This window comes from Zonotrichia leucophrys, chromosome Z, assembly GCF_028769735.1.
Source record: "Zonotrichia leucophrys gambelii isolate GWCS_2022_RI chromosome Z, RI_Zleu_2.0, whole genome shotgun sequence".
In the NCBI taxonomy this organism is placed as follows: Eukaryota; Metazoa; Chordata; class Aves; order Passeriformes; family Passerellidae; genus Zonotrichia; species Zonotrichia leucophrys.
In genome coordinates, this window is record NC_088200.1 from 22,178,936 (window position 1) to 22,195,895 (window position 16,960).

Consider the following 16,960-nt stretch of genomic DNA (forward strand, 5'->3'; position numbering starts at 1 on the left):
GTTACAGAAGCCCCCAGTAAATATATATTCTTTGCAAAAGTTATGACACAAGTAGAGCTTGAGCTTGACCCCTACCCTTCTCTGTTGTAGCTTCAGCTCTGAGAAAAGCATGTATCAGTCTATGGGAGGACAATATCTGAGCTGTGCTGTGTACTGGCACCCTTTGAACACTTCCCTATAGATGAGGGCATACAGATATGCCGTCAGAGATGTTAAGAATGAATAAAAAGAGCGAAGCTGAAGATAAACTGGGCACTGTGTTGATTGTTCAAGCATTAAATTGAAAAAAATGTCGCTACAGTACTTGAAAAATTTCTTTGAAGGTTGGTAGGGGTTTCAGCCACCTCTTCCCTAGGACTGATAAACAGGTTGTGACTACTAGAATGATGTTCAAAAAATAGCTAAAAATTAATGAACACAGGTCCTTTATTATTGGATAGACAGTGGTAGAGGGATTTTTATGAATTGTAGACTCCAACAGATATATCAGCCTAAAACATCCCTCTGGGGGGAGATGGTGAAGAAAGCCATTCCCACATTTGTCATGTGAAATGTTAAAATTCAAGTGCAGTAATTACAGACATTAATAACTGCAACTGCAAGCTTTGACTCGTGAGCACTACAGGAACTGGGAAGCTCACATCCCTGCCAAATAAAGTAATGCAATGTTACACAGCAAACCTGTGACCATGGGCTTGCAGTTCCAGGCAACATTACATTTTTCATTAAAATGCTCAAAAGGAAATAAATTATTTCCTTCATTCTCATTCATCTTTTGTATAATTTCTTTTCAACACAAAAACCAACATAATATAAATTGGTAGTTTATGCCCCTTTTTGTGAATCCCAGTGAGTCACACCTTGTTTCTGCAAGTAAAAAGGAGTGAAACAAAGCATATTTTTATTATGCTGAACAAACAAAAGTAACCTCTGCAGTACTTAAAGCAACTTCAATGCAGTCATCATGAATTTGAAAGTTCAAGTCATAACAAACATATTTTTTATCTGCAAAGAAGCCGTTAGGCAATATGATCATGTTTGTTTCAGTACCACAGTCATCATTTTGATGAAGCCATCAAAAAGGAAACAAATACCTTTAACCTTTAATTTTGAAGAGTCAACTAAACTGCCACTGCCTTCTGAAATAATTTTTTTCCCTTTCCTAACTCAATAATCTGTAATTTAAAATGTCTAAATTACATACTGCATTAACTGAAGTGAGCTTTGCCTCTATTTCATTGAATTCCAATCCTATTTTATATTGCATCACAAAACAAATGTAAAATGAGGATGCATACTCATGCAGTGACATGAATGTTTGTTGAAGTAACAAATAGAACTGCCATATACCATACATTACTAGCTATGTGTTTGTCTCTTCACCTGTGCTGTCATACATGTAATTATAATAAAGCATAAGAATGAGGCTTGATGAAGTTCTGACCAGGCTACTTCATTCATGCGAAAAGCATAAATGGTTTTTAGCTAACAGGTTTTATTTTTTTAACTACTGCAAGAAAATTGTCACAACAAACAAAGTGCATATTCATTTCCTTTTAAATCTTGATTCTGAAATATTTCATAGGCATCATCCCTGTCCTGAAACTTGTAAACATCTACCCAGTCCCGTGGGATCAAGTACCTTCTCACTTACAAAACTGCAAGTCAGAAATAACTGCTGAAACTAATGAATTTCAGAGGTATAAATCAAGAGCAGTCTAACTTAATGGAGTTACTTGCATGAGTAAAAGATTTAAGAACCAAGCAGTTCTTCTACAACAGTAGAAATACTGTTATATCTGCATCCAGTTATTTAAACATCAATATAAAACTCCTAAGCACATTAATAGCAAGGAAATTTATACCGTTCAAAATGACTAATGTGGTGACTTACACTAGTCATACTGTTTACAGCGAACATTTATATTGCCAGCAATAAACCTTTTCATGCTGTACTTTGTCTTACAAACCTGAATTCAGCTCTTACTGGTCATAGGAAGTACAATGTTTTCATTGAACTGACTTTCTCATGAGACCTGATTTAAGCAATTTCCTCTTCTATTACCGATATAATTTACCAAAGAGTTATAAAGAAGTAGCTCATGGGAATATCTGAGACTGAGTTAAGTTCATCTATGTGGGGTGTGTAGGCAGTAAATCCAACTCTCTCATACAGTTAACCTAGATCACACTTCCTCAGCTTTGTACTCCAGCAGAATCTGGTATCTTCCACTCTGTACAACATGTTTAACCAAATACAGAGAAGTATGCAACTGGTCCAGAACGTCAGGTTACTGACATATTCATCTATTTTGCTTAGTTATTGCTTATACTTTAGAAAGTTTATACTTTTTTGTGTAAAAGTTAGATTTGTCAGTATTCTTTATTTATGTCTCCATATGTAAGCCCATTGACTTTGATAAGACAACTAGAGAATCACCTGTTCATGTAACAGTTTAATAGTAAGCAAACAAAAAATTCTCTCTGGCAGCATCTAAAGATACACCAAAACAAAAAGCAAGTAAGTGAGTAAATAAGACCAAAAAAATATTTGTGCCATGTACCATTCAAATATAGTAAGAAATAAAACAGCTACATAATCATAAGTAACATTTAGTAAGGATTTGCGAAGTATTACAGCATACCAAAGAACTCTATTCTAGAATAGCATATGTCTAGCACAGACTTGCAATATTCCATGTAAAGCTGCTATTTGCAGTCACAATAATAAAATAAATAGACAAAAAAGTGACACAAAAAAATTATATTAATTCAGATATACATGTCTGTGGGGGCCTGAATATATGTTGTATTGTAAGGTCTGTGTGTGTCAATGTGGGGGTCTGAATATATGTTGTATTGTAAGACCTGTGTGGGTCTGAGTTGCTCCAAACGAGCTGCAGCTGCAGGGTCCTTAGTTGGGCAGCAGCTGTAGCTCGTGAAGGTAACTGAGATAAGCCGAGAGCTGTGGCAGCCAGAGAGCTGGGACTGTATAGGGATATGTATATATTCTATGTTTGTATCTAAAGACAGCCGAGAGCTGTGGCAGCCTGAGAGCTGGGACTGTATGTGTATTGTAATTGTATAATTGTTAAAAGAAAAGGGGGGAAATGTGGGGGCCTGAATATATGTTGTATTGTAAGACCTGTGTGGGTCCGAGTTGCTCCAAACGAGCTGCAGCTGCAGGGTCCTTAGTTGGGCAGCAGCTGTAGCTCGTGAAGGTAACTGAAATAAACAGGGGTGGGTCGAGAGCCCAAGAGGAGTCCCTGAGAAGACAGGAAGGACTGTGCTGCAGAGAATGGAGAAGAGCCCCAGCAGAGAGGCGAGAACAACGCTGCTGCGAAGATTACAACAACTGGTGCCCCGTGTGAGGAAGAACACTGCAACCAAACATTGAAAGAAGGTATGGAATCCCCCGGACAGCCGAGAGCTGTGGCAGCCAGAGAGCTGGGACTAGAGAAGGTATGGAATCCCCCGGACAGCCGAGAGCTGTGGCAGCCTGAGAGCTGGGACTTTTGAATATCAGCCAGAGAGCTGGGACTATAGAAGATAGGACAGCTGAGAGCTGTGGCAGCCTGAGAGCTGGGACTGTAGAATATAATATGGCCTTTGAATTAAGGAGCTGTAGCAGCAGAAAGCTGGAAGAATATGGCCTTTAAAGAAAAGAGCCTTGGAACATCTAAAGACAGCCGAGAGCTGTGGCAGCCTGAGAGCTGGGACTGTATAGGGATATGTATATATTCTATGTATGTATCTAAAGACAGCCTAGAGCTGTGGCAGCCTGAGAGCTGGAACTGTATGTGTATTGTAATTGTATAATTGTTAAAAGAAAAGGGGGGAAATGTGGGGGCCTGAATATATGTTGTATTGTAAGATCTGTGTGTGTCAATGTGGGGGTCTGAATATATGTTGTATTGTAAGACCTGTGTGGGTCTGAGTTGCTCCAAACGAGCTGCAGCTGCAGGGTCCTTAGTTGGGCAGCAGCTGTAGCTCGTGAAGGTAACTGAGATAAATAGGGGTGGGTCAAGAGCCCAGGAGGAGCCCCTGAGAAGACAGGAAGGACTGTGCTGCAGAGAATGGAGAAGAGCCCCAGCAGAGAGGCAAGAACAACACTGCAGCGAAGATTGCAACACATGTCTCTCCTGCTGTACCATTTTTCAAAATGCGAGATGATTCAATTAAGCCTTCACTGGATTCACTGGAATCTTTTATTGTATTTAATGGTAACTACACGTAATCCTTTTTTAACCTAGACCCCAGCAAGGCCCATATTTTTGATTAAGTGTAGTTAATCTCATTAAGCTAAGAACTAACTTAAGCTTCCAAATTACTTCACACTACAGAGACAAGCCAAAGAGATCTGACACTCGATTCATTACAAAACATCTAAATTTACTAAAACTAATGATAAACAAGTTACAGCTCTCAGACCCTATCTATTACACACATATAAAGAACATTCTTTGGTGATCTTCGCATTTGGAAAGCTGAATCTTACAATCTCAGGGTTGAGAGAATGCCTGAAAGTGTTTTTTCTTGGAGAAAGGATAAAAGTTTCTACTCTACATTTATTTAATACATTGATATTGATACCAAAATACTGAAATAGGAAAAAGATAGCTAAAATGACAACAATGCGTTGGATAAAACAATGTATTTTTCTTTATAAATGGATTTTCATTTCTATTTTGAAACATTGTGTCAGAGTCCTACAAGACAAGAAACATCAGAATAACTCTACAAATTTCAACCACCACTAGAACTGCTCACTGTGCAGTAATGTTTGTCAGATTAATATTTCTGTTTTCCAGGCAAGAAATGGAAATTGCTCAAATTTCACACAATTGGAACGACATTTATATACAAAAAAGCTTCCAAAAGAGCAGTCTGTTGCAATGGTAGAACCATTTATTGATGCCAACAGAGTCCAGGGCCCTTTTGGGTCAGGGAATAGTTAACTCTAGTAGAAAACAAAGCTCCGCAACTCTGTTAATTCCAGATGATGGTTTTGTGATTTGTCAGTTGGCAATCCTCATCATGCACTGATCTAAAACTGACTGTGGGTAGGGGTGTGTTGTTTACTGACAATGGAAATCTAAACTACTCCAAGCTGAAGAAAACATTCACCCTGATCAGACAGGCAGAAAGGAGTAATGACAGGATGTGGTGATGGGCACATGTCAGAAGTGTCCAAGTAATTCCAGATATTGTCATACATGTACCCTCCAGGAGTTAACTTTTATTTCAGTTAGGTATGGCTAAAATACTATTGATATTGCACTTTCAATTCATGGAAAGCAAATTATTTTGTTTACAAAGGAGCAAAGAAGAAAACTGTACAGAATATCACAATTAATACTGCCATGCTAGCTAGGGCTGGAGCTCGTGTTGTGTGGTGGAGACAGGATACATCTAGTCTGTCAACCTTACTGATTTAACTTGGGTACATGCAAAAACATTTTCAATGTTCTTACTAAGAGACTACTGAGACTTTATTAAACTGCTACTTCATGAATACTTCATGGAGTAGAATACTTTAAAAACAAAAGAAGTTAATCTGCTTTTACATACACCTCCTCTGTGTGTATCTGCATTCGTTTCACTCTACACCCCATTGGTAAAACTGCCAGTTGTGCAAGGTGGGGCTTAGTTGCTCATGAGAAAACAGCTTATGCTGCAGTGCAATCCTGCAGAGAAGGGGTCTACTAATTTTCAAGAGGGGTAGGGGCACTTCCCCAGCTTAAAACTGCTAATTTATGCTTGGCTCATTGGAGTGCAGCATATCCACCAAAGCATCCCATTTTTTTCAAAGTTTACTGTTTGATTGATTTGTTTGCCTCCGTTCAGCTCAGCTCAGTTACTCAAGATACAATAGTTGACATTCTACAGTTCACAATGTTGAAAGATTATGGGTGGAATAACTGAATAAAAACACTCCGTAAATTAAAGTTATTGAAAATCTCATTTTAAAAACAGTTTTCACTTTTCAGAACAGCTGTGTAACAAATGTGATGTCAACTTTTAAAAGGAGATGTGAGATGAGGCTACAAGTCACTACTAGAAAAATGAATAGAAACTAAGAAATAAGATAATTAAGGGACACTTGGGTAGAAAGTCACTGCTTTGGAAATAGTTAAACAGAAGAAAATTCTGCCTTACAAATTTATTGTTGTTCTTAGAAGAGGCCAAGCATATAGATAGAGATGGGTAAATAGTTACACTCTAGTTGAACTTCCAAAAGGCTTTTGACAATGTTTTGAGAATTTAAGAACCCATTGCAAAAGGTCTTCGCAGAAGTAAGCAATCAAAACAAAAGAAAAAAAACTGAAAGCAAAGCTTAGGAGAAATTTGTTACTTTTTTTTATTAAATAGCAATTAGCTTCTTGCAATGAGTGGAGGTTCCAGATGGAGCTCTGTTGTGTTCCATTGCAGAATCTCTTCTGGAAGCTACACTATTTCATTACAAAATATATGCATGGGAAAAAGAGTGAACAATGAGGTATAGAAATCAGCCATGACAGATGTAAAAACTGCAACAGCTGACTGTGCATGAACTGCAGAAGGACCCTGCAAAACTGAGTGACAACAATATCAAATGAAATCCAGTATAGACAAAAGTAGATTAACTTATGTACAAACCGAATATCACATAAAAAGCACTGTTCAGAGCTGCCCAGTACCGTACCATTAAAGAGTGACAACCTCAAGGTTATGGCGAACTAATCCACAGGAACTCAGCTCAGCAGAAGTCCCCACAGTAAATGACATACTAGACTTAGTTATCATATGAAGGATAAAGCAGAGTACACGGCATTATGAGAATAATGCAAGGTATTCTCACACTAAATACTGTGCAGCTCTAGTTCCCTCTATTCAAAGAGGGAGATCTGAAAAAGTTTCCAAGTAGGAAAAGAAGACAAGGACAAAGATATGGTACAACCTAAGTTTTATGACAAATAACAAAAAGTAAACTAAGACCCCTCAGCCTAGCTACAACATAATTTAGGGGACAATATTCAAAGTCTAAAAAACCACGTATGGTGTAAGAGTGGACAAAAATCATCTTTCACCACCTCTTTCAGTAGCCATCTAACAAAGCTAGTAAGTAACAAGCAAAAGAGCAGTGTTAAGAAAGAGCAGTAGTGTTAGCGAAGAGTTTGTTACAAGAGTAGCAAACCTTAAAAATCCTTGCCACAGAATATTGCGGATGCTAGAAGTTTCATTTTATTTCAAAGACTGAACAAGAATCTGGACAAAGCAAACATTGCGGATTTCCAAGCATGCAGAAACAATATCCAGTTCAGGCTGGACTCCCTATCTGAAAACAGCTGAAGGCAGTGTTAGGGAGAAGCACTGGATGCTTGTTTTCTTCTTCCTTGCACAGGTCAGTAACTTAAAACCACTGCCCATGCCTACGGTAGTAGCATTTAGACAGATCTTCTATCAGCCTTCCATCCTTTTGGGTCTGTTTCAATAAGGGTGCTCAGGCGAACAAAAATGTTATAGGATCTACTTCTCTATGCCCTACATGTCATACTACTGGCTTTAAAGGTGCAACACAGCATGCATTTTCTTTCCTGTCTGTTCTTAAGACATGTGTTTGTTCCACAAAGAAAGGCTCCATAAATGAAAACAGAATATTCTCTAGGTTTATCCAGAAGGGAAACTACTGACAGACAACACAGAAAATGGAAATTTTCAGTTCCCTTGAAATTGCAAAATATAGCGTAAAGACTAACTAGCAAATTAGATAAAAGAATGTAAAAGTAGGCATACAGGATGCTAAACATAGCTTGAAACAGTGGATAAAAATATAATAAGAAACCTACTAGGTTTTGTAGCAAAGTTACAAGAAACAACTGCACATGCCCTCAGAGAAGTTCCAGGCAAGGTTTACAATACTGGGGACACTCAGTGAATACAACCATCAGAGACCCCTTTATTAAACACTCGAGGACCATCAAACGACTTCTAGTAAGGGGCGGAGGCCTGTAAATTGGTTCTAGGAGAAGTGAAGCATATGTATTAGCTAGGAATTACATTCTAATGAATATGTATGATCATGATGGAATAAAGAGCTTGTTGTCAAGTTTCACAACACACACTGAAACGGAGGAAAAATCCTCTGAAGGTGTCCAGCACTGTAATAAAGAATGCCTGCATTCCAACACTTCAAATTGTGGTAGAAAGTTTATTTTCAAGCTGATTTCAGTATCCCTACATGCTACCACTGATTAAACTATATATTTCCAAAAGGACAACATTATCTAATTCTAATTGACTTTCAGAGACACAGCACTATTCTGTAACACTACACTGCCTTCTAAGCACTCTTACACAAAACCCACTGGTTTTGCTCTAGTTTGAATAAAATATATAGCACACGTTTTAGTTGTGACTTGCAGCATCTCTTAACTCCAACCTGACCCCAGAACACAAACCTAAGTGATACCTGTTCCCTCTAGCACAGAAACATCCTAAAAAAAAAAAAAAAAAAAACCAACAAGAAGGGGGAAAAAAAAAGTAACTTGAGCAAAGATGGGACTGATGGCTATCCCTTATTAAAAAGTATGCCATCCCCCTTGGGATCAGGTTTCTTCTCTTTGGAAGAGTCTGTGCATACAATTTTTTCTTTCTTTATTTGTTTAGAACTGCATATTCCCTCTTGCCTGATTAACATGCTTTTTATAATCTCACCTCCATTGTGCAACATCTTGTAATACACAGGAATGTCCACAACAAGCTGTTCTGGCAGGACTTCATTCTGTAGTTCTCATACTCTGCTGGACTTGCCAATGTTTGATTCCAAACAGTTTTTCATTCTGGAAATATCAATCAAATTGAGCCCAGTATGTTGCCAAATAAACACTTACTGTCTTAAGGTATGTATCATTGGCAAGGGCGATTCTGTTGGATCATATATTTTCCTGCGTTAGGCAGGTGACAAAGAGTACCACATGATATGGTTGACATGTATTTCCCCATTTGCTGATTTTACAATTGATTATTTGGAGGAGAAGAAAAAGGTATACTGGTCAATCACAGACCACAGAACACAGCTGTAAAACAAGAAAATAGGACACTGGAAATGTCTTACCTGAACAACTAGCATTATTTATGGGAAAAGAGTACAAAGGAGTGGGGAGGTTGTATACAAGCAAGACATAATTTCTGGTCAAGGCAAACACATGTCAATCAAAACACAGTAACGATGATAACTGTAGGAGTGGGAGGTCTATCTTCTCTCTCCTAATAGGAAACCAGAAGCTACAGAAGCAAAATAAAGGCTGACCCTGAAAATGTCACAGAGAGACAGATAAAGCACATGAGCAGATATATAACACTGGCTGTGACTAAATTTAGTCTGTAAGTTGGAGGAAAAAGAAATCATTTTTACAACTGGGGTTAAAAATCCACTTATGAACACCTTAAGGTACATATCACTCATGATTCTGTCCAATCCAATATTCTTCAGATTTTTATATTTATTATATTATTTATGTTTATTTTGAGTAGATACTTTGCAAAATAAAAACTGTATCTATCTTGAAGTACTACTTGAGTAATAGTACCAAATTCCTGAAGTAGGGCACAGAATTAAACTACGGAACAGTAGGTCAAAACTTCATAAGATTTATCTATTTATTGCAGCAGGGCAGCAAACAATTACCAGCCAGAATTCCTCTTGAAATTGTTTTGGTCAATATTTCAACTAGTGACCTGAATACTGGCACAGAATTGACACCTACTAAAATACATAAAGACTCAGAGATTATATGCTCATATGTTGAGGGGCAGGAAGAGAATTCAAAACAAACTGGCACCATAACACATGGTCTAGAAATGCAGGACAACATTTAGCAAAGGCATAAGCAAAGTACTACACCTAATAAGCAGCAACCTAATGAATAAATTCAGACTGGAGAACAATGGGCTAGGAATTTGGCAGAATCAACCTGTGAACCATAGCAGATCACAGGCTGAACTCTGTCAAGAATGTCATATGGCTACAGGATAGACAAATGCCATAACGGGTTACATAAATAGGAGTGCTTTCCTGAGGACAGCTGAAGGAATCCTTATGCTGCACTCAGCTGTAATGCTCTGGCAGCTCCTCGCTCAATATGAGGATCATCTTAGAAAGACTAGAGTCAAACAGCATGACTCGTCAGTGAAAGGCCTCACTGACATAAAACAAAGGAAAGGACTGAACTTGGATGGAAAACATAAAAGTCTGGAAGAGGGAAATGTTACAACTTTTCTGATGTTGCTACTCTTTACATTCATAGAGAAACAAGAAACACCAGCTTTGAATTGCAGAAAGACTAATACAGTTTTGACTTCACCAGGGCAAAGAGTATAAGAGACCACTAAAACCACTAGCTCCATTGACACTGTGGAACTTCATTACTGAAGACCTTCAAAAACAGGTTACATGTCTGCCAGGAAACATGTGGGCATAGCTGGTTTTCCTTAAAGGCACTACAGTGGACAAACCGATCTGCAGTGATTTCCCTCTTGCCCTTCACTTCTACAGCTTTAGCCATTGTCAGTCAGAGGTTGTCATAGCAGACATGACTGCTGTCATACCAGAGGTACCATGCACCATGGATTTACATCAATACATGTTACAGATTTCTTCCAGTTCTTCCATTGAACTCAGTCTGCTCCACTCCTGCACTTTGATTGAGAGAAACAGTTTGCACAAACATTGTCATTTGTAAATTGAGCTTGCTACTACTTGTTATTCTTAAAAATATAATTTAGTTTGTGCTTGCCTAAGGGCTTTAAATAAAAAAATCATCACACAATTTGTAGTTTGACTACTATACTGTTACACAAGATTATCATCTTCCCTCATTTTATAACAACACACAAATGCTACTAGATTGCCTGCATGATCAGAAAGCATTCCTTTTCTTCACCCAGCTCCTAATGAAAAGCTCACATTTACTAGAACTACAATGTGCTCTCTCTCCCTCCTTCCTCCCATTTTTAACTGCAGAGATGAGAAAACTACCACTAAATATGAAGAAATAGTCATGGTATACCCTTTGTAGACTACAATATGTTCAGGTGTACCGGTTCTGTGGCATTATGAGCATTTATAAAAAAAAGGTTTTTCAGAACTTATATTTTCCAAATATTTGTCTCCCGGTGATTATTCTGTACCACCCCTTATGGCTCTTTTTTCCTTCTATGTAAAAGAGAAAATTCTGTTTTCCTTGGTGTATTTTTACCTATCTGCATTTGCTGATATGTAAAAATATCTGCATACGCGTACAACTTAGAGTACACCTATCTTTAATTCTTTTGATGCCATTGTCCTGATACTTGTATCCTTAGTACTCAGGACTTCATTAAAATTATTACAAGTATTAAATTTTAGTAAGGCATCTCTGTTGCAATACTGTGAGCACACAGGCTCTTAAGAGGTATGATTCTTCTATTATCTATCTATATTATGGGGTACTTGAACTTTACACAAAGGTCTATCATCTTGCTTTTTTGAGACATCCTTGTAAAGTGGTGGGAGACTTTTGGCAGCAAGCTCCTTTCCTTTGCTGAAGACAACCACCGTAGTTTAGCCTTTTTATCTCAAATTAAGTTCCTTTTTTCCTTAACTGCTTTCTTGTCTTGCAATTTGAAATACTTAGTTTGCAAAATTTACTTCTGCCTTCCATCAGGAATAGATTTGTAAAATGAAAAACCGCCATTCCTCCCATTCTTTCTATCAATTGACCTTGTTACACATCATCTTCTCTGTGGCATCAAAAGAATGTCAGGTTTGAAATGAACTGTTGAAATGAACAGGTTTGAAACATTATTTACTAAACTTTTGTGTGATCTGCTGGCTTCAAATAATACTCCCAGCTAAAACAAACAAACAAACAAACCCACCACAAAACACTTACTGGCAAGTGATATCAGCATTTACATTGTTTAGAAAGCCAGATCTGTTTATCTTACTGTGATTCCTCAAGCTGAAAACACTTACATGCCTTTTGGCTAATAGTGTCTATTCCTTGTATGAAGAAAACTGTAGGGATTGGGTGGACAGTCACTCGCAAAGAGCAGGGAATAGACTACTCACTTCTGGAAGAGATCAGAAAGGTAAAATTCCTGAACAAATACTATCAGGAGAAAAAAGATGTGATGTGGGAAAGTGCTCACCCACCCTCAGCTCATGTCTAGAATTAAGAAAGAAGAAAGGAAGAACAGGATCTGAAGTTTACTATTGCAGCATTTCTCTCATTGCAACCACAGATATCTTTATCTCTTCCATTCTTCCATCACCTTTGGGGTACCAACCATTTGTCTTTCCTGTGCTCCTCAACCTTAAAGGAAAATCCACTGCCTGAACAAGAAACTCCTGGCACCTGATGACAGCAAATAGCCACAATATTTAAACCAACTGTACAAAATGCTACACAGAAGATATGCTTAACCCTTGACAGCTGCCAACAGTGAAAGAAATGTTCCTAAATGTCAGTGACAGATACTTTGCCCTAAGGTAAGGTCTGCTTTGCGTAGCCACTGCAAAATAGAAAGCAAGCCAGCAAAGAGGTGCTGGGGATGCACTATAGCCCAAATTGCTCCATCCAGCGTGGAACTTAGAACAACTCCCTAGCTGCTTTATGTTAGGCTATCTTATCACAGTCCCAGAGGGCTCGCAGGTCCAGACCACTGTCTTAGAAGACCTGTGCAAAAAGAACTATGCAACACTTCTTCATGCTAGAGAAACTACTAATTGCACTTCAAGGGTAAGTCAGAAAACCTACATTGGAAAAGAAGTCAACTCTATGCATTTAAGTCCTGATATTACATGTTTGTATAATTTTGAAGTCCAGTGAAACACAGAAGACATATCTCTCATTGGTAATACAGGAAATACAAGATAAACAAGAAGTATGTCAGAGCAATTTGTAGGAAACAGGAAACAGAACATGTAGCCTGGAAAAACATAGAGAGGATTCTTTCTCTGTTGTGCTGTGTTCCCTAAATTTAATGGAAAATCCTTCTATTCAATGAATAAAGAAGCTAAAGCTTTGAGTGTTCATAGTAAGACCCAAAGACTACAGAAGTCTGAGAGCAATAAAAGTTTACCAGAAACTGTGAGAGAGAGTTCTCAATTGCTCACCAACAGGTCATCTCAAGGCCTCTTTTAACACCCCCTTCTGCCATCTATTTCTGATTCACTTGTCCAGTCATTCAGCAAGACGTTGCAGGTTTGCTGTGGCAATGAAAATTACTCAAAAGGTATTTCAAGACTCAACTGGATATTCTCCAAATCACACAAGCATCAAAAAAACAGTAAGTTAAATTCCTCCCGTCACCAGGAATGCACTAAATAACAAAAACTGGGAGAAGGGATGTTAGCCAGTATTTACAATTCAGAGCCTTCCTGGGTCTACCATCCTGTCTCCACTGATCAACTTTATGAACCTGTCAATGCCGTTTTTCCACAAACATAAAATTATAGTCAGTGGAAACAAGCCCTTCAGAACCCCTCTTCCCCCAGTTTCCTGCAGCTCTAATAATGCAATTTACTGTTGTCAGAATACTCCTGGTTTGCAAATTTCATTTTTATACAGTTTCACTACTTCTTATCTTGAATATTTAAAATAGATTATTTTTCCGGATAATTTGTAAGTTGGTCCTTTGGACCAGCTGCAGTGGAATTTTGATTTAGCTTTCTGCGCTTTCTTTTAAAGATGAGCTCATAAATTTAATGCAACCAAAACATTATGCCTATTGTGTAACTCTATGAGAAAATTCTGCTTACTGGTGTCTCTTGTTTTCAGAGCATATTCAGCGAAGAAAATATCTTTCAACATCTCACACAAAATAATTTTTTTAATTGCTTGCAATTGTCGCTCAGTAATAACCAGAAGATTATGCCCCATTCTTATCTTCTTTTTGCACTTCCTGTTTTGTATGAAATATTTTCCTGCTTTTCTAGATCTATGAAAAAAGCTCACTATGGGCAAGCCCACCTCGTCTGTCCAAACTGTTCCTGATTCCTATTCTCCAAAAGTTAATACCTTAACTCCATTTACTCATCTTTACCTAGACACACAGTCTAGTCTTTTTTCATCCATATACCTAATAAAGTATTTTCCAGATTTCAATTACTTATAGTGTCTATTTTCTCTCATTCTCATCTGTATTTCTAATCTGCATTATTCATAGTTGTATATTTCATAGCTGTACATAGACACTTTCACTGACACAAGAAACAACAGAGGCTTACTGCATTCTTTCCTTAATTCAAGATGGGGCTTACATATGCAAAGTACAAAAAGGCAGGCTCTGAGCTGACCAGCCAGCCTGACAAAAGAAAAAATGGGGAAAGGCGCATCCTGCAGCTGACACTAATTAGCTGTTGCTAATTTTGGCACTATAAGGGCCCAGATAGGAACACAAACATCTTGAGCATAAAATGTGTTAGACTAAAAAGAAAGCTGATGCAAAAAATTTTGATTCCTAAACTTTAGTTCTGAAGTAGTACTTCAATTTTGACATGCAATCTTCCTCCCAAATTTTAGTGCCTCCAGCTGGAAGTAGTATTGCCTGCCTGCTTAAGTGCTCCACGAGAGAAGTTGATACTCAGTTTTACTAAGCAACTGCATCCTTACACATCATGTTTTGTGCTACCCCAGTGACATTTTCCAGTTTTTCTCATGTAAATTATTTATCTTAATTGACCACACAGCTGTCTTATTCAGGCTTGCAATGAGTGGGAACATTGAGATGTACTTTAAACTTTTGATTCAATGATGTAGTAAGTGGGAACCCTTTCTAAAACACAATAATAATCAGACCTTACTTTGATTTGGTTGATATGAAACGCCTGGAGTGTAAACACAGCTGCGTTTTTGTAACTCTCATGCACAAAAGGAAGCCTTCTGTACCTGTAAATGTTCATTTCTAACCTTTCAATTCATGTAGAATAAACTACTGTCTACAAAGAATGTACTTGGATGTTTGCACCCAAGCATGCAACAGGACTGTTTATTTTGTAGGCACTCGCCTTGTAAACCCGACATATGCAACTTGGATTTTGAGAACAACAGCGAGGAAAGCCTAGAACGCTGAGTATAAACTCCTTAAGAAGCAGTGATGTTAGGACATTTCAAAGATAACTGTGCCTATTTGTAGAAGAGGGGCATTTTTCAGTGTGATGGAATCCAGTAAGAACCAGGTGTTTGCTAACTTGCAGTTTCTAAACCTGACTGTATCCAAGAATTTTCTGACGTGGTGATATCTGGACCGAGCCAAGCCCAGGTGTGGCCTCGGCCCCAGCGGCGCTCTCTCCCTCCCCAGGGAACGCCGCGGGCAGCCGCCCGCCTGGCACCGCTGCGGGACTCCCTGCCACCGCCTCCTTCCGCACGCCCCGCCAGCGCGGGGGTCGGGACGCCCTCCGCGCCCAGCCGGCGGCCGCGGCTGCCACGTCCTGGCTGCCGGCGAGAGAGACGGGCGCTCGCAGCAGGACGAGCTCGTCTTGTACCAGCGCTTTTCAACTCGGAAAGGGGACACCGGAGGCTGTCCGCCGCGGAGCGCAAAGTTCAGCCGCAGCGAGGCGGCGCGCAGAGCCGCGGCGGGACGCCCCCCGGCGATGCCCTCCCCCTCCCGCCCCGCGGGCGGCTCCGGGGCCCGCGCCCCGTTTCACACCTGGCTTTGAACGGGAAGGCCACGACACCAAGCTCTCCGGCGTACCTGATCCCGCGCATCACCTCCCGGGGCCCGCGGCGGGAAGCCGGGGCGGCTCCGCTGACCGCCCCGCGGCGGCGGCGGGGCCTGCGGCGGGGCCGTGCTCGGGCAGCGGCCGCGGGGCCGCCCGTCCCTTGCCCTCGTCGTTGTCCCTGCCCCGGCGGCGCAGGGCGGCCGCAGCGGCGGTGCCCGTTAGGAAGTAGTTGTGACTAGCGTTACCTGTCCTATATTGACGTATCCGTATTTGCTCGCTATCCTGTTGGCCTCCGGGAGCCCCCCGGTTATCCGCACAGCCCAGTGGTTGGTGTAGAGGCGCGTCCTGCAGGCGGGCAGCAGGAACCCCAGCACCAGGGTGAGCCGGCAGAGAAGGTCCCCGCCGCCTCCGCCTCCCCAGCAACAGCGGCGCTTCCAGCCCATCTTCTCCTCTGCACGCAACCCCCACAAAACTTCTCCTTCCTTCTTCCGAGGCCCTTGTCCTCCCCTCCGGGCCGCTCCGGCGGTACGTCCTCCGAAGTTAGCCCGAGGAAGAAACTAGGAAGAGCTTGGAGTAGTGCATTGAACCACCCGGGGGTTAAATGATGAGGGGCTGGGAATAGTGGTTCTGATCAGTGATTGCTGCTGTGCCCTCTTCCCGCCGCTCTCCCGGGATTAAGTAACTTGCTTGTGAGAGCTTCTCTCACTGTTCCTGAGCGCCAGCTTCCCCCTCTATCCCTAGCTACATGGGAAGTCGTCTCTCCGCGGGGAGGAGGGGTCCTTAATCCTCTCCCTACGTTTCCCTCCTCTCTGACTTCCTTCCCCCTGCCAGCGGTCTTCTGCCTCCTCTCCCGCGTCTGGCTTTTCTTCGCCTCTACTCGCTCCCTCTCTCCGGAATCCGGGAGCAGCGCGGCTGCGACGGCAGGCGATGTGTGAGTGTTGGCAGCTCGGAGCCTCAGCGCACTCCGACTCGGCCACCTCCCTCTCCCCTCCCTCCTCCTTTTCCTCCGCCTCCTCTCCCCGCCCTCGCTCCCGCAGCGCCGAAGGCCAGGGGAAATGGCAGCCGAGTCGGCGCCGGGTTGCCTCGCTCTCCGCGCTCCTGGGCCCCGGGCTACTGCTGGTGTCATCGGCCGCCGCCCCCGAGCGCTGTCTCTGCCCCCCCGCCGGCCCCGGAGGCCGCCGCCCCGCCGGCGGGGCTGCAGCAGGCGCGGCGAGGTGCGAGGCCTGCGGCAAGGCCTCGTGTTCGGCACCGGCGGCGGCCTGCCGGCCCTGC

General features: G+C 41.2%; 1 protein-coding gene across 2 annotated transcripts in view; it reads right to left on the minus strand.

Moving 5' to 3' along the window:
• Nucleotides 1–16,633, minus strand: part of PCSK5 (proprotein convertase subtilisin/kexin type 5) — a 229,580-nt gene extending 212,947 nt beyond the window's left edge. For both annotated transcript variants that reach the window (XM_064736486.1, XM_064736487.1), the window contains exon 1: nt 15,934–16,633. In XM_064736486.1, the coding sequence (XP_064592556.1) occupies nt 15,934–16,131 (198 nt within the window). In that variant the 5' untranslated portion in view covers nt 16,132–16,633. The remainder of the gene's footprint in view (nt 1–15,933) is intronic.
• Between the last annotated feature and the right edge of the window lie 327 nt (nt 16,634–16,960).